Source organism: Hypanus sabinus, chromosome 2 (assembly GCF_030144855.1).
Source record: "Hypanus sabinus isolate sHypSab1 chromosome 2, sHypSab1.hap1, whole genome shotgun sequence".
Taxonomy (NCBI): domain Eukaryota; kingdom Metazoa; phylum Chordata; class Chondrichthyes; order Myliobatiformes; family Dasyatidae; genus Hypanus; species Hypanus sabinus.
Genome location: NC_082707.1, coordinates 194,394,129 through 194,417,383, shown reverse-complemented (window position 1 = coordinate 194,417,383; position 23,255 = coordinate 194,394,129). Strand labels below are relative to the sequence as shown.

General features: G+C 38.8%; 1 protein-coding gene across 2 annotated transcripts in view; it reads left to right on the top strand.

The window, feature by feature from the left end:
* Nucleotides 1-23,255, top strand: part of LOC132389583 (latent-transforming growth factor beta-binding protein 2-like) — a 408,009-nt gene that overhangs the window by 67,187 nt on the left and 317,567 nt on the right. For both annotated transcript variants that reach the window (XM_059962068.1, XM_059962075.1), the window contains exon 3: nt 3,124-3,403. In XM_059962068.1, coding sequence (XP_059818051.1) covers nt 3,124-3,403 — 280 coding nt within the window. The remainder of the gene's footprint in view (nt 1-3,123; nt 3,404-23,255) is intronic.

Here is a 23,255-nt window from a genome sequence, read left to right as displayed (position 1 = left end):
AGACCTAGGAGCTCTCAGGGAACTACATCTGTGTGAAGTGCATGCAGCTGCAGCTCCTTGAAGATCGTTTTAGGGAACTGGAGCAGCAGCTGGATAACCTTTGGCTTCTATGGATAAGTGAAACAGCACGATAGCGTGGTGGTTGGCACAATACTTTACAGTTTCAGTGGCCTGGGTTCAACTCCCACCACTGCCTATAAGGAGTTTGTATGTTCTCTCCTTGACCATGTGCATTTCCTCTGAGCACTCTTAATAATAAGTATACCATTTTGAAGAGCAATACTGTTGTGGGGATGACCTCCCAGGGGAATGCCATGGAGTCCAGGTTATTGGCACTGAGCATGGGTCCAGGTGCAGAAGGGAAAGAAGGAGAAGAAGGGAGTGGTAGTGATAGGGTACTCAATAGTCAGAGGAACAGATAGGAGATTCTGTGGTTGTGAACGGGATAAGAAGGTTGGGAGAGGGGATGATGTGGCTCTGCTGGTAAAGAATGGTATCTATTCAGTAGAGAGATGTGACGTAGGATCAGAAGATGTGCAATCTTTGTTGGAATGTGATAATGTGATAAATTGTTACTCACCTGGAATATATTACAGCCACAATAATACTCAAGTAGCTGAACACAATCCAGAGCAGAATGTTTCTAAATCAGTCCTGTTACATGTTATTCTGTGGCTGTAATATGTCCTATTTACAGGAAGCACTGCACCAGCAAACTTTCCATGTCAACATCATCTTTCCTTGATACCGAGAGGCTTGTAGACAAAATGTCCAATAAATCTATGTGACATTGATGATTCCTTCTGAATAAATTTGAATACCCTGCTAGAAGACCAGTGCCAAATTGCTTTCATCATCAGTTCATTCATTGTGTTGACCTATTCTAAAAATAAATAGTTTTTAAAGCTACAGGGAAAAAAGTCAAATTATTCTTTAAAGTTTACACTTATGTTTCTTTATAGTCATGTAAATGAGGTAGAAAAATATAATTGCTGGTTGTAATTTGCAGAAACTTATAAAGAAAGGGGAAAAGATGGGTCTATATTGATGCTGTAAGGATGACTAAAAGTAACTTATGCTTTTGGAATATAGTTATTTTTATTGTGTATGAAGTTGTCCATAAAATTGTAATTACTTATGTTTTGTTTACCTACAGTGCCTATAAAATTATTAATCCTCCTTAGAAGTTTTCATGTTTTATTGTTTTACAACAATGAATCATGGTGGATTTAATTTGGCTTTTTTCTCACACTGATCAGTAGAAAGCAGCTCATTAAAATAAAAGCAGATTGCTAAAAAGTGTTCTAAATTAATTGCAAAAATAAAACACAAAATAATTGATTGCATAAGTATTCATGTTCTTTAATATGACACACCAAATCATCATGGGTGTAGCCAATTGGTTTTGGAAGCCACATAATTAGTTAAATAGAGATCTGTTTTTGGAAACCTGTGTGCAGTCAAGGTGTTTCATTTGATTGCAGTAAAAATATACCAGTATCTGCAAGGACCAACTGCTGATGAGTTAGTATCCTGGTAAAAACTACACCATGAAGACAAAAGAACACTCCAAGCAACTCCGTGAATAAGTTACTGAAAAGTACAAATTAGGAGATTAATACAAGAAAATTTCCAAGTCACTGAATATCCCTTGGAGTACAGATAAGTCAATCATCAAGAACTGGAAAGAATGTGGCACAGCTGTAAATCTACTTTGAAAAGGCCGTCCTCAAAAATTGAGTGACTGTGCAAGAAGGGTCTAGTGAGGGAGACCACCAAGAGGCCAGTGACACTGGAGGAGTTACAAATTTCAGTGCTGTGATGGGAGAGACAGCGCATACAACAGCTGTTGCCCGGGTGATTCATCAGTCACAGTTTTATGGGAGAGTGGCAAAGAGAAAGCCATTGCTGAAAATAATTCACATGAAATCTTGGCTAGAGTTTGCCAGAAGGCACGTGGGAGACTCTGAAGTCAGCTGGAAAAGGTTTCTATGGTTCAATGAAATCAAAATTGAGCTTTCTGGCCATCAGACTAAATGCTATGTTTGGCGTAAGCCTAACACCGCACATTATCAAGAACACACCATCCCCACTGTGAAGCACGGTTGTGGCTGCATCGTGCTGTGGGAAATCCTGATGCAGTCTGCAAGAGAACTGTGATTTGGGAGAAGATTAGTTTTTCAGCGACTTGCAAGCATAAAGCTTAAGCTACACAGAAATGGCTTAAAAACAAATTTAATGTCTTGGAGTGGGCAAGTCAGAGTCCAGACCTCAATACAATTGTGAATTTGTGGCTGGACTTGAAAAGGGCTTTTCACCCACAATGCCCATTCAATCTGACAGTGTTTGAGCAGTTTTGTAAAGAAGGATGAGGAATAATTGCAGTGTTCAGATGTGCAAGGGTGATAGAAACCTATCCACACAGATTCAAGGCTGTGATTACTGCTAAAGGTGCATCTACTAAATATTGACTTAAAGTGGGGGAGTAATTCTGCAATCCATTATTTTGTGTTTATTAATTGTAATTAATTTAGACCAGTTTGAAGAAATTTGTTTTCACTTTGACACAGAAGAGTCTTTTCTGTTTATCAGTGTCAAAAATACCAAATTAAATCCATAGCGATATAACCTTTTAAAACAATAAAACATGAAAACTTCAAAGGGAAATGAATACCTTTTGTAGGCATTGTATATGTATCATCAATGGCTCAGATGATTGCATTCTTTTTAACTATGATTAATTTATCTTTAAATAAGATGATGAAGCTTCCTTGATGGGTGCCGTTAGTTTATGTTCAAATAGCTGGTGCAGGAGATATGCCCACTAACTTTTGATTCTGAGATGATGATGCTTGACAGATGAAAATGGTCACATATACGAGTTTCTGGAAAAGAATTGTTACGATGAGGTGATAGTTTTCAAATAAAACAGAAAATTATTGAATTGTTCAACAGCATCTTTGAAGGGAAATAAACAAGTTTGACATATCATGTTGTGAGCCAGCAATCAGAATGGATCAAAGCTCTTTAATGAAAAATAATTGCAGGTTTAGAAATTAAAAATTATCTTTATTTGGGAAGCTGACATGCACTGATTTCTTCTAATCTGATATTTCTTAACAGCTGTGTGTGACCCACCATGTCAAAACAGGGGTTCATGTTCTCGACCTCAAGTCTGTGTCTGCCGGTCAGGATTCCAGGGTTCTAGGTGTGAAGAAATTGTTCCAGAGCAACAATACACTCCCCGTGTTTTCTCATCAAGATCCTTTTCTTCTCGGTCATCTGCCTCGTATTCAAATGCCATTCAGAAAATTCACAGCAATGCAAAAAATACCACCAAAAGAATGAATGAAATTCTATCTAAACATAGCGCCTCATCAGTTGTTCAACACGAGCGCCTTCTGTGAGTAATTTTAATTTATTCCTCTTCATCGGTGCATTACTTCCTAGGGTAATCTACTCTTTATTTTAAGACGATAGATTATTTGGTAGGTAATAGAATTTATCATGTCATTTTCTTGGCATATTGACCAGTTTCTAACTGTATTAATAATGGTTGAATGCAGTATTTGTCTCTCAATTATAAATAATGCATATGTTTCAAGGCACCGGAGATCACTACATAATTTTTATCAGTTTTGAGAATTTAATTGATTTTCATCTTCATTCCACTGTTAATTACAAGGTGAAAGATGATAAGATGGAGGAATATTTTGCTCCTTTTTAAGGAATAGCTCAGCATAGTCATTTTTGAAATACTTTTTAGCCAAAAATATTTAAGTTAAGAGTAATTAACTGAGCAAATCATAATCGGATGTCTCGTTTAAAGTGAACAAGTCATGCCTCTATTAAATTTATAGACAAAGCAAATTCCCATTAAGCTTTTGTCATCTAATACGGTAAGGCCCTGTTGTCTACTATTTGCAATAAAAATTAAAATTGGTCTTTAACTTGAAAGTAAATATGGAAAAATAATAAATCAAGGATTGCTATGGCGTGGTGAAATATAAACATTTAATTTAACAGATAGTGTTTGTATTATAAGTGAAATAAGAAGAACAGATATATAATTTAAATAAAATGGCATTAAAGATAAGGGCATATTTTCTGTTTAGGTTTTTAAACAATTCACTCTGCAGTCATACTTACTCCTTTGCTTTTGCTGTGGCCGTTCTGAGTCTGGTTCCAGTCAAACTTGAAGACTAAGATCTTACTCTTAAGCAGCCCCACTGGCCTTAATTCAGATTGCCTTTGTCGAAGGCTGTTTTACATCATTATCAAGAGTAATTTAAAAGCAGTTTAAGCCAATTTAAATAATGAAAACAGAGATAATTATTTATAAAATTGTTTGCAAGTATGTTGAACATGTGGAAGTTAATGAAAAACATAACAAAAGAAAATAACAAATATGAGCAGGAGTAGGCCATCTGGCCCGTCGAGCCTGCTCCGCCATTCAATAAGATCATGGCTGATCTGGCCATGGACTCATCTCCACCTACCTGCCTTTTCCCCATAACCCATAATTCCCCACTATACAAAAATCTATCCAACCTTGTCTTAAATATATTTAACAGAGGTAGCCACTTCATTGTGCAGAGAATTCCACAGATTCACCACTCTCTGGGAAAAGCGGTTCCTTCTCATCTCTGTCCTAAATCTACTTCCCCGAATCTTGACGCTATGTCCCATAGTTGTAGTCTCACCTACCAGTGGAAACTTTCCTACCTCTATCTTATCTATCCCTTTTATAATTTTATATGTTTATAAGATCTCCTCTCATTCTTCTGAATTCCAGCGAGTACAGTCCCAAGTGACTCAATCTCTCCTCAAGGTCTAGCAACCTCATCTCTGGAATCAACGTAGTGAACCTCCTCTGCACTGTCTCCAAAGCCAATATATCATTCTTCAAGTAAGGAGACCAGAACTGCATGCAGTACTCCAGGTGCAGCCTCACCAGTACCCTGTACAGTTGCAGTAAAGCCTCCCTGCTCTTAAATTCAATCCCTCTAGCTATGAAGGCCAAAGTTCCATTTGCTTTCTTGATTGCCTGCTGCACCTGCAAACCAACCTTTTGTTATTCCTGCACAAGCACTCCCAAGTCCCTCTGCACAGCAACATGCTGCAAGTTTTTAACCATTTAAATAATAACCTGATCTTTCATATTTCCTTTCAAAGTGGATGACCTTGTATTTACCAACATTTTACTCCATCTGCCAGACCCTTGCCCATTCACCTAACCTAACTAAATCTCTCTGCAGACTCTCTGTATCTTCTGCACAATTTGTTTTTCCACTCAACTTAGTATCATCAGCAAACTTAGATATACTACACTCAGTCCCACCTTCCAGATTGTTAATGTATCTTGTGAACAATTGCAGGCCAAAACCGATTCCTGCAGCACACTGCTCATGACTGATTGCCAACCAGAGCAACACCCATGTATCTTAACTCTCTGCTTTCCATTGGCTAACCAATCTTATATCCATGCTAATACATCACCCCCAACTCTATGCATCCATATCTTATGGATAAGTCTTTTATGTGGCACCTTATGTGCCCCCTGGTCCCAGACCCCTTCACCCTCCACTATAGGAAAGATCATCTCCACACCCACGTTATCCAGACCTTTCAATATTTGGTAGGTTACAATGAGATTCCCCACCCCCCTCCCATCTCCCATTCTCCTAAACTCCATTGACTACAGGCCCAAAGCTATCAAATGTATACCCCTTTATTCCTGTGATCATTCACATTCTCAGCACACTAGCTATATATTAACGGGGGAAAGAACCATACTAGATACTGTTCTTACTTACTTAGAACTTGCATATGTTTTCTCCCAAGCCTGTTGAGCCAAAGCCGACCCGTTACAACACTGGCAGCTGCACTAATACCTTTTTATTGGCCCTATGCTGATTTCAGCCCCCAGAAGGAAAGCTGAAAGCTCCCAAGAATTTTTTAAACTTCACACTGTGTCACCAACAAGCGATCTCTCACACTGATCTGAGCCCACAGAAAATTAGTTTTTCAATCAAGGTCAGCCATCCCTGATTAAGGCTAAGGGAATAGATGCAAAGCTCATCTGGCTCTTCGTTGAAATTAAGCCAGTAATGAGTCCAATGCTCGAGCAAAGTTTCAGAAGCATCCAGCTTGTCTTTAATTTCTATCTTTCAATGTACAGGCAGGAGGTAAAGTAAATCAGCAAGGCCTGCATCACTCATGGCTCCCTGCAGCCACAAAAGTATGATACTGTGGCGACCCATTTCCTGGCACATCCGAACCGGCTCACAATTAGATAGCCTACGGGGGTTTGTGAGCACAGAGCTTTGGAGCCTCTGCGCCACGGGGGGAAGGTTGAGGGAGGCTTAAAAGTGAGGCTGAGGATTTCGAATAAAGTTTTTTCCTTCGACTGCAGTTACCGACTCTGTGTTGTAATTTTAGCGCTGCGTGTAGCACACCGCTACAATACAGCACTCATTTTTATGTTCATTTTGTTGACTGTTATTTTCTTGAAAGAAAGCAGAAAATACCAGAAATAAAAGCAACATCTATGGATTAGGGAAAAAAGTATTTCAGTTTTGTCATTTCTTATTGGAATTGTTACTAATTTACCTCATTCAATTTTATATTTCAGCCCACTTTCACCTAACACACTGATCCCCTTCACCTTAACTTAGTGCCAAACGCTCCTGATTTTTCTCCATCATGTAGTGGAAGGCTCTTCCCACCGTATTTCACAGCTGGCCACAGCACAAATCTAAAGGGATATAAGGCTGCTAATGATCTTAACACCTTGAGCAAATAACCTAGGGAACTGGATAAAACTGCTGATTACTACTGTGCTGTTTGCATTGCCCACAGAGCTCAACTTCTTGTTTACACTGAAGTCTTAAAACTTCAGGACATTATATCAAATGTTTACTTCAAGCAACAAGGCATGTTGTGGGAAATTTGATGTAGATGTGATACAGCATGTATATTTATTTGTTTCATATGGTGGTGTAAGTTTTCAAGTCATCTGGTAATTTAACTGGAATTGGAAACCGTTGATACAATGCAAATTGCTGGGCTTTATAATAGGAAATTGATCCTCAGCATCAGTGTTAAGCCTGAATCGCAAATTTTAAATATATCTTCCTGTGTCAAAGTTTTAGAGTTGGTGGTGTTCTTTGTGGATCAGTATTATGAGCATCGAAAAAGGAAGCAGGAATAGGTCATACAGTCTCTATCCTCATAGTGACATTCCATAAGATCATATATGAACTTCTACTCAGCTCCACTTTCCTGTGCTACTCCCAGAATATCCAAAAAATTATACTTAGCATCTAAGCCTCCTTTATCCTTTTGGGTAAATTCACTACTATCTGGATGAAAACTTTTCTTTTTGTCAGAGTCCTGAATGGTTGATCCCTTATTTTAAGATGGCAGCTATGGCTGTAGACATCTGAATAATGAGAATCATCGTATCATTTTACCTGTCAAGGCTCATGAAGAATTTTGTCTGATTGAGAAAGATAATGTCTCATTTCTGTAATGTTTAGGTTTAGTGCGCTTAATCTCTCCTCATAGGACAATCACCTTATCTGATGAATCTCCATTGCACTTTTTCTATCACAATAACAGTCTTTCTTAGGTAGGAATAGCCCTATGCACAATTTTTCAGTTAAGCCCTATATAATTTCCGTATGGCATCTCAGTTGATTTGCTCAGATCCTATTGCAATGAAAGCCAGTATGCTAATATTAAGGAGGTAATAAATCCATTTGTAAGCATGCATTAACAGGAATATCAAGATTTAAGGAGGAAATAGCAGGGTATTTTGAAAATCATAAGGCAACCAAGCAGAATCAGTATGAAGATATGAGAGAATGCAAATGCCGGAATCTCAGTAACAACAATTTACTTGAGGACCTTAGAGCATCGAACAGCATCTGTGGGAGTACGAATTGAAAACCTGCATCACAACTGAGAGTAGAGAGGCAAGATGGCCAGTTTAAAGAGGAGAATGGAAGTGGTTTCACAAGAGACCATGATGATTGATAGATTGAAAAGGAGTGCAAAATGTCAGGCAGGTTGCACCAGTTAAGGGAGGGTGGAGTTGGTAGACAGTGTCATGTGAATAATAATTGTGTTAACACCAGATGAGGGTCTTGGCCTGAAACACTGACTGTTTGTTCCCTCTATAGATCCTTCCTGACTTGCTAGGTTCCTCCAGCATTTTGCGTGTGTTGCTGAATGAGTAAGTGAGGCAGAAGGAATGAAAAATGAAGGGAAAAAAAGCAAGGTGGGAGGAAGGGATTATGAAGTTTGCATACAGTTGCTGGAGAGAGATTAGCAGGAACACAAAGGGTTACCAGTGCTGAACTTGATAAGTAAAGGAGGTGATAATGGAACCATAAGATCAGAGATAACTAGCATATAGAGCCAGAGCCAGCACCAGATAGGAGTGGATCAGGTGGAGGAAACTGTGTATGGAATCTAGAGGGTGAGGACGAAGATGGATGATTGGGGAAGTGGAAGGTTTGAAGGAAAGGGATAGATATGAGAGAACTGGAAGATTGGAAAGAGAGAAAGTTGGTGAAGGGGAGAAAAGAGGGAAGTGAAAACAGCTGGTCCATTGCTGCAGGTCGCAGGAAATGTGTATGTGTTCTTAGATCTTATCCCTCACTAACATCCAGGGAGTCTAACAGCCCTTCTAGGCGAGGTGAAGAGGTATGTGCACCTTCTCCAATCTTATCTATAGCATTCAGTACTCCAAATGTGGCCTCCTCTACGTTGGTGAGACCAAGTGCAGACTGGGTGACAGTTTTGCAGAGCACTTGCGCTTAGTCTGCAATGACACCCTGAACTCCCAGTCGCATGCCATTTCAATTCTTCTTCCTAATTTTATCCAGACCCATCCATCCTTGTTCTTCTCTGCTTCTAAAGTGAGACCCAAAGCAAACTAGAGTAATAACACCTCATGTTCTGCCTGGGTAATAGCATGAACATGGAGTTTTCCATTTTTAGGTAACTCTTCCTTCCAATGGGCTATTTTCCTCCTTCCTCCCCTTTTCCACTCTTTCTCCTTTCAATCCTCCCTTAATTTTACTCTTCCCCTCAATCCTACCGCTTAGGGCCCTGTTACCAATCTTCATCCCCTTCCCCTTCTGTGTCTATCCACCACACACAGTTCACCCACAGGCTACCATCCCTCCATCCACCATCTAGTTTTGGTTCTATCTGCCATTCACCGCTCCCTGATGGTTCCCATATGGAAGTTACTATGTATTAAAAAAAGCAACTTATTATTTAAACTGAATAAGACTAAATAATGTTGCAGTATAAAAGAATCTAGATGATCCTGTTGAAAGGACCACAAAGGATCCAGGTATAGCAGGTAATTCAGGTAGCTATTGGAATGTTGGCCTACATCACAATGGGCAATGAAATATAAAAGTAGGAAATTTTTGAAGCTACTTTACCTGATGCTGTTGAGGTTGCACCTAGTATATCATATATATTTTTGCCTCCTCAATAGGTAATGCAAAGAAGATTCTCTAGGTTGATTCTTGGGGTAATGAGATTAGTATATCAAGAGAGAAGTTAAGTAGATTGGGCCTATATTCTGGAGTTTAGAGGAATGAGAAATGATTTTATTGAAATGTAAGATTTTAAAAGAGATTGTCAGAGTGATTCAAGAAGGACGTTTCTTTTAGTGGAGTTACTTAGAATTGCGGCATACTTTCAGAATAAAGGGTTGCCTATTTATAGTGTGTCAGAAATAAGGTACTCTTTCACCCAAACTGATATATCTCTTTGAAGTTCTCCACTCCAGAGAAGTCTTAAATATGTTGATGTACAGTAGAATTACAAGGAGATCAAAGGGTTTGGGGAGTGAGCAGAGAAGTAACACCAGGGCTAAGACTGAATCACTTGTGATCATATTCAATGACTTTCCTCTAAAGCAGAGATGAGGTGGAATTTCTTTAGCCAGAGAGTGGTGAATCTCAGGATTTTTTTTTGCCACAGAGAGCTGTAGAGGCCAAGTGAGTTTGCTGTATTTAAGGCAGAGGTTAATAGGTTCTTAATTGGTAAAGGATTTAAGGGTTATGGGGAGAGAGAAGTTGGGGAAAAAAAATCAGTCATGCTTGCTGAACAGACTTGATGGGCCAAATAGTGGAATTCTGCTCCTTTATCTTATGGTCTTATATCAGAGCAGATTTGAGAAGCCAAATGGCCTAACATGCCCTTATTACTTGTATAATTAATTCTCAATAAAGACAAAAGACAATATTTATTTGTCTTTTCATTTCTTGCTTTATTTATATATCAACTTCAGTTATCTGAACCCCAGACCTTTTAATCACCATTCGGTAATTTCCTTGCTTTGCAGTATTTTTCTGCCGAAGTAGATGGTATCGGCTGCTTATATTACAACACTACAGCACAGAAACAGGCCTTTCAGCTCATCCAAACCATGCTGAATTATTAATCTGCCTAGTTCCATTGACCAGTCCCTGGACCATAGCCCATCTTACTCCTTCTATCCAAATTTCTCTTAAATGTGGAAATCAACCTCGCATCCAGCACTTGCACTGGCAGCTTGTTCCACTTACCACTCTTTGAGTGAAGAAGTTCCTCTTAAACATTTCACCTTTCACCCTTAACCGATGACCTCCTGTTGTAGTCTTACCCAATCACAATGGAAAAAACTTGCTTACATTTATTCTTTCTATATCTCTTACAATTTTGGACACTTCTATCAAATTTCCCCTCAATCTTCTACCTTCTCAGGAATAAAGTTCAATGTTTCACTTTAACTCAGGTTAGGTCCCAGAAAAGTTCTTGTCAATTTTCACTTCACTATCTCAATCTTATTGACATCTTTCCTGTAAGTAGGTGACCAAAACTGCACACAATACTCCAAATTAGGCTTCGCCATCCCAGCTCCTGTACAGAATACATTGATCTATGGAGGCCAATGTGCCAAAAGCCACTGTAACGCCACTTTCAAACAATTGAAGATTTGTACTCCCAGATCCCTCTATTCCACCGTACTCCCCAGTATCCTACCACTCACTGTGTAAGACCTACTCTGATTGTTCTTCCAAAGTGCAGCACCTCACACTTGTCTGTGTTAAATTCCATCTGCCATTTTTCCAGCTGGTTCAGGTTCCGTGCAAGCTTTGATAGTCTTTTTCAGTGTTCACTATACCCCTCCAGTCTTGGTGTCAAAATTGCTGATCTAGTTTAGCACATTATCATCCATATCATTGGTGTAGATGACAAACAACAATAAAACCAGCAGCAGTCCCTGTGGCACACCACTAGTAATGGGCCTTCAGTTAGAGAGGCAACTATCTACAGCTAATGTTTGGGTTCTCCCATGAAGGCAATGTCTAGTCCAATTTATTACCTCATCTTGAGTGCCAAGTGACTGAACCTTCTTTACGAACCTCCTTGTAGACAATATCCATTACCTTGTCTTCATCAAATTTCCTGATAATTATCTCAAAAAAGACCCTGTAAGATTGGTTAGGCATGACCTACCACACACAAAGCCTTGTTGACTATCACTAATCAGTCCATGTTTATGTAAATACTCATATATCTGGTGCAATAACTTTCCTACAACTGATGTCAGGCTCACAGGCCTATAATTCCCTGGATAATTTTTAGAGCCTTTCTTAAACAGCAGAACAACATTGGCTATACCCCAGTCATCTGGTGCCTCACCTGGAATGATTTAAATATCTTTGCTATGGTCCCTGCAGTTTCTGAACTTGCCTCCTTGCTTCTCACAAGCAGGGAACACCTTGTCCAGCCCTGGTGATTTATCCACCTTAATTTTCCTTAAGCCAGCAACCATCTCCTCTGTAACCTGTATGGGGTGCATAACCTCACAGGTGCTTTGCCTCACTTCCATATTATCTGTGTCTGTCTCCCTAGTAAATACAGATGGAAAAATCCACTTAGTATCTCCTCATCTCTTCTGGCTTTACACCTAAATTACTATTCTGATCTTCCAGTGGACGAATTTTGTCCCTTGCAATCCTTTTGCTTCTGACATATCTGTAGAACCCCTTAGGATTCTCCTTCACCTTGTCTACTATGGCATCCCCTGCCTTCTTTTAACCCACTTGTTTTATTTCTTAAGATTTTCTTACATTTCTTATACTCTATTAGTACCTCATTAGTTCCTACCTGCCTACACTTGCTATGAACCTCCTTAATGAAGGCCTCAATATCCAAATTGGCCTTAAAACCAAAGTTCCCTAAACCTGTTTTCTTTACCTTTTATTCTGACAGGCACATGCAAGCTTTGTACTCTCAAAATTTCACCTCTGAAGGCACCCACTTACCAAGTACACCTTTGCCAGTGAACAATTTGTCCCAATCCACACTTGCCAGATCCTCCTAATACCATCAAAATTGGCCTTTCTCCAATTTAGAATCTCAACCTATGGAATAGACATTTCCTTTTCCGTATTTACTTTAAACATGATCACTTAATGCAAAATGTTCTTTCACTCAAACTTCTGTCACCTACCCTGTCTCAATCCCTAATAGGAAATCGAGTATCTCCCATTAGGACTCTCTCATAAGGATTTCTATGTACTACTATAACTCTATTGTCCCTGTACCTAAGAGGTAGATGGTTGGAGTTTTCTTTCATAACTTAGGACTTTTGTGGTTGAAATGCAATTTGCTTTTTGTCAACAATGTCTAAATATTAAGAAGGTCTTGCTGCATGCAGACTTGGACTGCTTTATTTTTTGAAGAGATAGGAATGGGTCTGAATTCTGAGCAATCATCAAAGAGCATCACTGCATCTGACTTTGTCATAGAGATAAAGTCATTGATAAAGTCTTAGCTAAAGACAGTTTGGGCTGACTCTTCCCTGACCAACTTTTCCAGAGATGTGCTGCTAAGATAATTGACTTCCATCTTCATCAGTAGGAGCTGTGAGTCAAAGCATTGATTTGGATCTTGCTTGATGTTCATTGGTTCAATTTTACTTGGCTATTTGATGTGACATTCAGTCATATACAGTTTCTTATAATTACACCTCACTTCTGGAAACCGACTATCTGGAATCCACTGATTCATGATGTTGAAATTATGCTGTATTCATTAAGTTCTTGAACAGAGTAAAAAAAAAGAGAAAAAGACTTATTAATTACATTTTCTTTAGCAATGCTGCATTGATTGCATAGCTCTAAAAATAAATCAGCAAATTTGGACAATCATTTAAATTTGGCTTCCATGCCAGAATTCTGGGAAAAGGTTGGAGTACTGTGAAAATAATACGGAGTATTGTCAACAGTTTTGGGGCCACATATCTCAGAAAGGATGTGTTGTCATTGGAGAGAGTCCAGAGGTGGTTCATGAGGATGATTCTGGGAATGAAGGAGTTAACATATGAGGAGCATTTGGCAGCTTTGGGCCTGTACTCACTGGAATTTAGAAGAATGCGTGTGGGGGAAATCTCATTGAAACCTATCGAATGTTGAAAGGACTAGACAGGGTGAATGTGGAGAGAATGTTTCCTCCGGTGAGGGAACCCAGAACTAGAGGGTGCAGCCTCAAAATTGAGGGGCGACCGTTTAGAACAGAGGAAAGAAGGAACTTTTCTAGTCAGACAGTAGTAAATCTGTGGAATGCTCTGCCACAGACTGTGGTGGAGGCCATTTTGGAATAGCAGAACAGACTCAATGGGCTGAATGGCCTAATTCTGCTCCTATGTTTTATGTTTCTTTGGAATGAAATTCTCTCAAATTAATTTTAAAAACTTCTCATGTTTTCAGACATTGAAAAATGTGTTTGAACAGAATTTAATGCAAAGCATTTTCGATAGAATCTCCTCTAATTTTATCTACTTTGCGACCTCAACATCAAGAATTAATAGGCAGAATGGCAAAACTGCTAGAGATATAATTCAATTTTTGTATAAAGATCATTGTATTGTGAAGTATATTTGTGTCAAAAATTGCAGTTCAAAAACCAACCAAAGCATTTCCCATTTGTTTGGCATGGTGGGAATTACCAACCATACTAAAGGGCTTTTAACTTCATTTGATATATATGGACAGGAAAGGAATGGAGGGCTATGACCTGAGTGCGGGTCAGTGGGACTAACTTAGAGTAAGCGTTCGGCATGGACTAGAAGGACCGAGATGGCTTGTTTTCATGCTGTTATTTTTATATGGTTATATGGTTTAAATGACAAAATCAAATCTGCCTCTACCACTTCTACTGGAAGCTCATTCCACACATCTACCACTCTCTGAGTAAAGAAGTTTTCCCTCGTGTTACCCCTAAACTTTTGCCCCTTAACTCTCAACTCATGTCCTCTTGTTTGAATCTCCCCTACTCTCAATGGAAAATGTCTATCCATGTCAACTCTATCTATCCCCCTCTTAATTTTAAATACCTCTATCAAGTCCCCCCTCAACCTTCTACTCTCCAAAGAATAAAGACCTAACTTGTTCAACCATTCTCTATAATTTAGGTGCTGAAACCCAGGTAACATTCTAGTAAATCTCTTCTGTACTCTCTCTATTTTGTTTACATCTTTCCTATAATTCGGTGACCAGAACTGTACACAATACTCCAAATTTGGCCTTACCAATGCCTTGTACAATTTTAACATTACATCCCAACTCCTGTACTCAATGCTCTGATTTATAAAGGCCAGCATACAAAAAGCTTTCTTCACCAGCCTATCCACATGAGATTCCACCTTCAGGGAACGATGCACCATTATTCCTAGATCACTCTGTTCTACTGCATTCCTCAATGCCCTACCATTTACCATGTATGTCCTATTCTGATTATTCCTACCAAAATGTAGCACCTCATGCTGATCAACATTAAACTCCATCTGCCATCTTTCAGCCCACTCTTCTAACTGGCCTAAATCTCTCTGCAAGCTTTGAAAACCTACTTCATTATCCACAACACTACCAATCTTGGTATCATCTGCATACTTACTAATCCAATTTACCACCCATCATCCAGATCATTAATGTATATGACAAACAACTTTAGACCCAGTACAGATCCCTGAGGCATGCCACTAGTCACTGGCCTCCAACCTGACAAACAGTTATCCACCACTACTCTCTGGCATCTCCCATCCAGCCACTGTTGAATCCATTTTACTACTTCAATATTAATACCTAACGATTGAACCTTCTTAACTAACCTTCCATGTGGAACCTTGTCAAAGGCCTTACTGAAGTCCATATAGACAACTATGTCTATATGGCTCTAAGTCTTTACAGAAAAATTTAAAAGAAATAAACATGACTGTATATTTGATAAAGAGTATTCTTGTAGTACTTCCAGCCTGATGTACTTCAGCTTTTCTGAAAAGTTCTTACAGTGAGAGTGGTTTAAGGTGTTATCATTTTTTAATTTACTATAGTATACTAAGATTCTCAGCTGTAGTTTCAGAGTATTTAAAAAGCTTTTTAAAAATAGAATGTTAAACATAGAATGGTACAGCATAATATATAGGCCATCAGCTCACAATGCAAAGCCAGCTTTGTAGCCTACTCTAAAATCAATCTCACCCTTCCATCCCAAATACAGTACCTCACCGTTTTTCTTTAATCCACATGCATATCTAAGAGTCGCTTAAATATCCTAATGTATCTGCCTCTTCTACCACCTCTGGCTGTGTGCTCCAAGCACTAACCTGTACTATATATATATATAAATACTTTTGACATACTCCTTCCCTATATTTCCCTGCAATCACCTTAAGATTATGCTGCCTTGTATTAGCTATTGCCACCCTGGAGAAAAGATGCTGTTTTTTCACTCTATCTATCCCTTTTATTGTCTTGTACATCTCTATCAAGTTATGTCTCATCCTCCTTTGCTCCAAAGAGAAAATTCCTAACTCAACCTGCCGTAATCAGACATGCTCTGTATTCCTGGAATCATCCAAGTAAACCTTCCAGATCCTTCCTATAATGAGGTGACCAGAACTGAACACAATACTCCTAAAATGTGTTCTAATCAGTTTTATAGATCTGCAACATAGCCTCATGTTTCCTGAACTTAATATCTGACTAATGAAGGGCAACATCCTTTACGTCTTTTCAACCACTCTATCAACTTAGACTGTAACTTTAAGGGATCTGTGGACGTGGATCCCAAGATCCCTCTGTTCTTCCATACTGCTAAGAATCCTGCCATTAACCCTGTACTCTGACTTAAAGTTTGATGTTTTAAAGTGAATCACTTTGCACTTTTAAGTTCTATATCCTATCAATGTCCCATTGTAACTAATGACAACTTTTTACCTTAATTGCAACATTATGAACCTTTGTGTCATCTGCAGATTTGCTAATCCACTCTTCCACTTCCTATCTAAGTCATTTATAAAAATTGCAAAGAGTAGGGGGTCCCAGAACAGATCCCTGCAGAAAAAAAATGGTCACTGACCTCCAGGCAATATATGCTCCGTTTGCTACCTGCCTCTGCTTTCTGCAAAATAACATGATTCTAATTTCCTTCCAGTAATAATGTGTTCAGTTTTACATAAATACTTTGATCTTTTAGAGTATTGCAATTAAATTGCCTCAAATAACTTAAATCACTATTAAATGAATGTTTCCCATACATAAAAAAACATGTGCAAGGAATAATATTAAGATATATTTATCAGTATTGTTGTGTCTGTACACAATTACATAACAATTAACTAAAAGCACGCACGTGGGAGGCGGCTTCACATCTCAGCGATAGAAAGAGCGAGAACAGTGTGCATGTGTAAACAACAGCACATGCACAAACAACAGATCAATACGTAGTTCTAAGGGGGGGGGTCATTACACTAAAAGAATTGGAATCATACATTACACTTCCTCCTCCTTTAGATTAATGTAACATAAACTGTGTATGTACAAAACATTCAATTTCCCTTTCATAACCCACATTCTAAGTAAACATGCTTTCACAATAACAGTCCATAACTAACTTCACAGTTCTAAACATTCAGTCTTGTGGGTGGTGCTCTGTTTCTTTCAGGATAGCACCTCTGAACCTGCGCAGTGGCACCAAGTTTGGCAGGTGTTTTATGAATGACAGTGTTGTTGTTGCGTCTCTGAACCTGTGGAGGGGCATCAGGTTTGGTAGCTGTTTTGTCTGAGGCAAAGTTTTAGGTTTCCAGTGTCACATTACTGTCAGTGACATCATCACTAAAAGATAAGTCCGGTGACTGTAATGTGTCCGTTTTGGTGGATGCAACTGACTCAGGTGTGTTCTTCGGTTGAGCATCCAGTATCTGGTCCACATGACGTCTCCATGTCTGATCGCCAAAATCCACTATACAGTTCCAGGCATTACAGCTCACCTTTGTCAGCTTCTATGTTGTTTGATTCTGTAGTACACTCAAGTCACTTTATGCATTTGCTTAGTTTGAGACTTTTCACTCAGCTGTACCTTTTGTATGCCTTGCACCTTCTCTCTATGTAACCTTGCCTGTGACACTTTCTGTAGACTTTCACTTTGAACCAACAGTCATTTGCATCACGGGAGGATATGACACATTAATAGATTCTTTGGCTTTTTGCATCATTCAGGAACATTTTATGCATTTCACATTCTAACCTCTTTTTCTGTAGTTCTACATCCTTTGCTGCAGCCTCTAATGATATGCAGTGGTCAATGCCCATTCTAAGGTTAGGTCTCTTTTGGACACTAGCCTCTTTTGAGTGCTTTGGCAATGCATGCCACATACAAGCCTGTTCTTTAATGCATCACATTAGGCAGTCCATTTCTAAAATCATAGTACTGAGAAAGTTTGCACAGTTCTGCAATGTATTCAGAAATGCTTTCATCTTTTGACTGGTTACTTTTGTAAAAACTGAATTTCTCAGCTATTGCCAGTGGTTTAGGGGTCAAGTGCTTTTGTAAAATTGTAACAATTTCATCAAATGTCTTGCTTGCTGGTGGTTACTAGGTTGCATAAGGTTGCTTAATGCATGCATTAAGCTAAGAAATGTAGGGGCTTTCTTTTGCTCCTCCACTTTGTTCACATTACAATACAGTTCAACCCTCTCAATATATGACTCCTAGCCTTCATTAAAAATATCAAATTCATCAACTTTCCTGACAGAAGCAATCACCATGTTATTTTTACTTTAAATTCAGTGTGTCTTTCACTGTTACTCATGGGTCCTTCAGCTTTCTATTTTGTTCTGTAACTGCCGGCACAGTTTGTGATATTTTCTGATATTCAGGTTCATCTTCATTGCCAATTTGTTGTATCTGTGCAAACCTATATATCAATTAACTGAAAGCCTGCACGTGGGGGATAGATTTAACTGGTGTATTTACATTGCAGCTAGAGAGAGAGAGAGAGAGAGAGAGAGAGAGAACAATGCAGATGTGTAACCAGCATATGTACAGACAACAGATCAATATGTAGTGCTAAGGGGGTGGGGTGGTGAGTTGTTTCTTTAAAAGAAATAGGTTTCAATATGTTTTAATAGGTACATTTCCTGTCAGGGAAGTGTATACAATATACATCCTGAAATTCTTTTTCCTCACAAACATCCACAAAAACAGAGGAGTGCCCCAAAGAATGAATGACAGTTAAATGTTAGAACCCCAAAGCCCCCCCCAGCTACCCCCTCTCATGCATAAGCAGCAGGAAGCAATGACCACTCCACCAGCAAAAAGCATCAGCACCCCCCCACCAAGCGCTCAAAAAATCCAGCAAAGCATCAATAAAGACACAGAATTGCAGTACACCAAAGACAAGTTGTTCCCCCGGTATTTGATGTACCACAGGTTCGTTTGTTCTCCCTCTCCCTCTCTGTGAGAGGGGAGACATAACCAAACAACTTGCCCATTTATGGTGTTAAAACTCTGTTGCATCGCTTTTTTTGAACTCTGTGCCCAAAGAACTCAGGTCTTTGGGCACACAGCCAGAAGCCAGCTCACTGCTTTCGATCTATTATCTCCCAAGACGCACCAGGCAGCGGCACCAACCTTGAATTCACCCACCTCCAGAACAACAAAAATCCAGCACCCTGAAGGCACATTTGTCTTCTAGGCCGCGTCCTTGGCGTATTGAAAAGCAGCCAGTCGCGAAACCCCGAGAGCGCGTCCCATTCCCACAAATAACCAAAGTCGGTGTACAACTCAGGACAGGGTCTTCAGAAGAATCCTGAAGAGGAAAATAAAGATATTAAAAATAGAAATAGAGCTATTTCTGAAGATGCAAGCAAAGCAGTCGCCATTAGGCGCCATCGTCCTCCACACATTTACAACTATCACTTTTAATTCTGAATAATACAAATGATTCAGAGAAGTATTGATGAGCAATACAATTTATTGCCAATATAAAGTGACAATAGAATAAAATAAAAGCTGTTCAGCTTTTCTCTGTTGCCACTTGAATTCTTGAGCTCTTCTGTCCATTCAAGTTCAAAGTAAATTTATTATCAAAGTATTTATTATCACCATATACAACCCCGAGATTTGTTTTCTTGCAGTAAGTCCAAGAAACACAGTAGCATCAATAAAGGACTGTACCCCAAACAATGGACTAAAGTCAATGTGTAAAAGTCAACAAATTGTGCAAATACAAAAGAAAAAAGAAATAAATATTGACATGATTTTAAGAGTCTTTGAAAGTGAGTCCAAAGGTTGTAGGGACAGTTCAGTGATGGGTCAAGTGAAGTTAACTCCTCTGGTTCTAGAGCCCAAAAGTTAAGGGGTAATAACTGTTCCTAAACCTGGTGGTGTGGGTCCTGATGCTCCTGTACCACCCTCCTGGGTGACAGCAACAAGAGGAGAGCATGGCCTGGGTGCTGGGGGTCCTTGATGGTGATGGATGCTGCTTTACTACAACAATGCTCAGTGCAGAGACGTTCAATTGTGGGAAGGGCTTTACTCATGATGGAGTAACCCATATCCATTACTTCCATTCAAAGCATTGGTATTTTCATACCAGGTAGTTTTACAAGCGGCCAATAAACTCTCCACCACATTATCTATAGAACTTTGTTGATATGTTTCATCACCAGCCTCTTGTAGCACTTTATCACAGTGGATTAGGTGCTACTGGATGACAGCCATTGAGGCAGGTTGCCACATTTTTTGTAGGCAAAATTAATTTTAGGATACAGATAGGCCTAACAAAAGTTGGATGCACGATCATTTTCATTTTAACAATTACTGAAGAGTAATTATTTAATTATTGAAATGCTCTGTACTATAATTAACCCATGTAGACTTTGGGTATCCTTTTACTGTTACCTGTCTCCTTCCATTATTTTATGAGTACACGATGCCTGGAAAGAGACTTTCCCTATTAGTATTTGTAGCTGTGTGCAAAAGGAGCTCCCCCCATTTAGCTATTTAAACTGATAATAACAGCATCAGACTGCTCTGCATTAGTGACAAATAGTGCAGTACAATACTTTAAAAAAACATAGAAACATAGAAAACCCACAGCACAATACAGGCCCTTTGGCCCACAAAGCTGTGTTGAACATGTCCTTACCCTAGAACTACCTAGGCTTACCCATAGCCCTCTATTTTTCTAAACTCTATGTACCTGTCTAGGAGTCTATCTGAGATAAGTGAATGTGCAGATAGTTTTGAAGAAGCAGGGAGTCTGTGGAAGGATATAGAGAGATTGGAGATTTGGCAAAGTATGGCAGATGGAATACAGAGTATGGAATTGTATGGTCATGGACTTTGGTAGAAGGAATAAAGGCAAAGACTATTTTCTAAATGGGGAGCGAATTCTGAAATTGGAGGTGGAAGTGGTCTTGGAAATCCTAGTGCAGGAATCCTTAAAAGATAACTTGCACTTCAATTCCATTGTAAAGAAGGCAAAAGCAATGTTAGCATTCATTTTTTGAGGATTGGACTGTAAAAGCAATGATGTGATGCTGAAACTTTATAAGGCATTGGTCAGTCCAAATTTGAAGTATTGTGAGCAGTTTTGGGCCCCATAGAAAAGAAAGGAGGTGCTGACATTGGAGTAGATCCAGAGGAGGTTTACTAGAATGATTCTGGGAATGAAAGGCCTACACTATAAATAAACATGTCTTAACCCCGCCACATGCTGAAACATTCTGGTAAACCCTGCGCATACTCAGTGCTGTCCAATCAGGTACTAGCACATCATTGCATGTGATATCTTCCCTTTCCTTCTTCCCTTCCACATCTTCCCTAACTTAAAAAGAAAAAATAAATAACAACATTAATCACAGCAAAGACATAATTCAACATGTCTCTATCAGTCCCTCTGGGGTTTATGAACACGAGTAGACCTTCTAAGTGGTACACACAGATCTTTAGTTTCCTTGTTATTATTTACATGTTTTGTCTCATCTGCATCAGTTAACTGAATTTCTGAAGAATCACATCTTTTCCTTAAAAAGAAAAACAAATAACAACATTAACCAATAAACAAATCTATATCAGCTAACTGAAACTCTGAAGTTCGCTCTCCGCTATCTGAGCCAGACCCTTCTTGTGCTTCTTCTTTTTCTTCTTTTGTTCTGCTTTAAGCTTTTATTTATGTATCTCAACAGGATTTTTTGGTATACTCTCACGTATCCTGGTTAGAATCTGGAATTTCAGGTAAGCATTTCACACTATCCTTCTCAGCAATCTGCTTCCCTGTTTATGTTTGGACTATATCTTTCCTAATTCCTTCCACTTCCATTTGTAATGAAATACAAGTCTTCTTTTCTTTATCTAATTCATTCATTAACTGTGTAATGTATTTCTTATGCTGAGAGTTCATCATTTCAATAAAACTTCTCAATTCCTTGTGCTTGTGCTTTCACTTCTTATACTGTGCCCACTGTGAGTGTTTTTGCTCTAGACGGTGATTAGACTGAATCTCATATTCTGTCAGTGTCTCTTTCATTATCGCTTTCATTGAAGCAACCTCTTCCTGCCATTGCTTTTTCACATCATCAGTTGCCTCCTGTTTGGTCATCTGAGACACTCCAGCTACTGCTTTTATATTTCCATGTCAGCATTTTCATAAAGCGCATCTATATAAAATTCCTCACGTTCATCTTCGATCTCAGCATTTAATTGTTTCATTTCAATTTCCTTCTTTCTACTTTTACAACAATGTGAAAAATGATTAATCTTACTGCAGCTGTAGTAAAGTTTTGCCATATGCGAAACACTGATTTGGGCGGTGTTCTCGTGCACAGCGATCACAAGACTTTTTTTCAAATGCCGTCTTGCTTTCTGTCGGTTTTGTGGACATATTATTATATTTCTTGATATATTTGTGCTTTTTTTTAACAGCGCTCACATTGCAGTTTTCAACAAAAACCTCTTCAGCCTGCGACTTTACGGTCTCAGGAGCTTTGCAGAATGCAAAAGCTTGTTCAAAATTTAAATCTTGCTCATGCAAAAGCCCTTCTCTCAGAGCATTATCTTGAATGCCACAAACCAGTCTATCTTTAATAAGAGAATCTGTGAGCAATCCAAACTCGCACACTCTACTACGCTTTCTTAACTCAGTTATATACTTATCAATTCTATCAGCAGCCCTCTGCACACATGTGAAGAATTTAAATCGCTCATACATTAAATTACACTTAGGTATACAAAATACTTCAAATCTGTCCATTATTGACTTTAAATTGAAATTATCTCCATCTTCAAAGACAAAATTATTAAATATCTCTACTGCATCATTTCTGATTACATGGAGCAAAGGTGCAGCTTTGGTTTTTTCCGATTTCTGTTCATAATCAATTGCCAATAAGTACAGTTCAAGCTGTTGCTTGAAGATCCTTCAATTCTCAGTTATGTTGCCAGTCAGTTGAAGTTCTGGTGGGGGGTAGTAAGCCTTCTTACCAATTACCGTTCAAACTTTTTTTCTTTTTTTTCCATTATCTTCGATTCTCGATTCTCCCGTATTATTCTTTCTGAAGCACTACTGACGCCATATTACGATACTTCTATTTAAACATTCCGTGGGTTAACAGTAAAGAATCATGTTCTAGAAGAATTAGAGAACTTTTATTTACAATAATAAACAAATATGTCATAACCTTGCCACATGCTGAAACATTCTGGCAAACCCAGCACATGCTCAGTGCTGTCCAATCAGGTACTGGCACATCATTGTACGTGATATCACCACAGTATCTATCAGCTTTGCATGTCTGAACACGGCACTTTTTACCCATTCTTCTTTAAAAAAAAACTGCTCAAGTTCTGTCAGATTACATGGGGATTATGAGTGAACAGCCCTTTTCAAT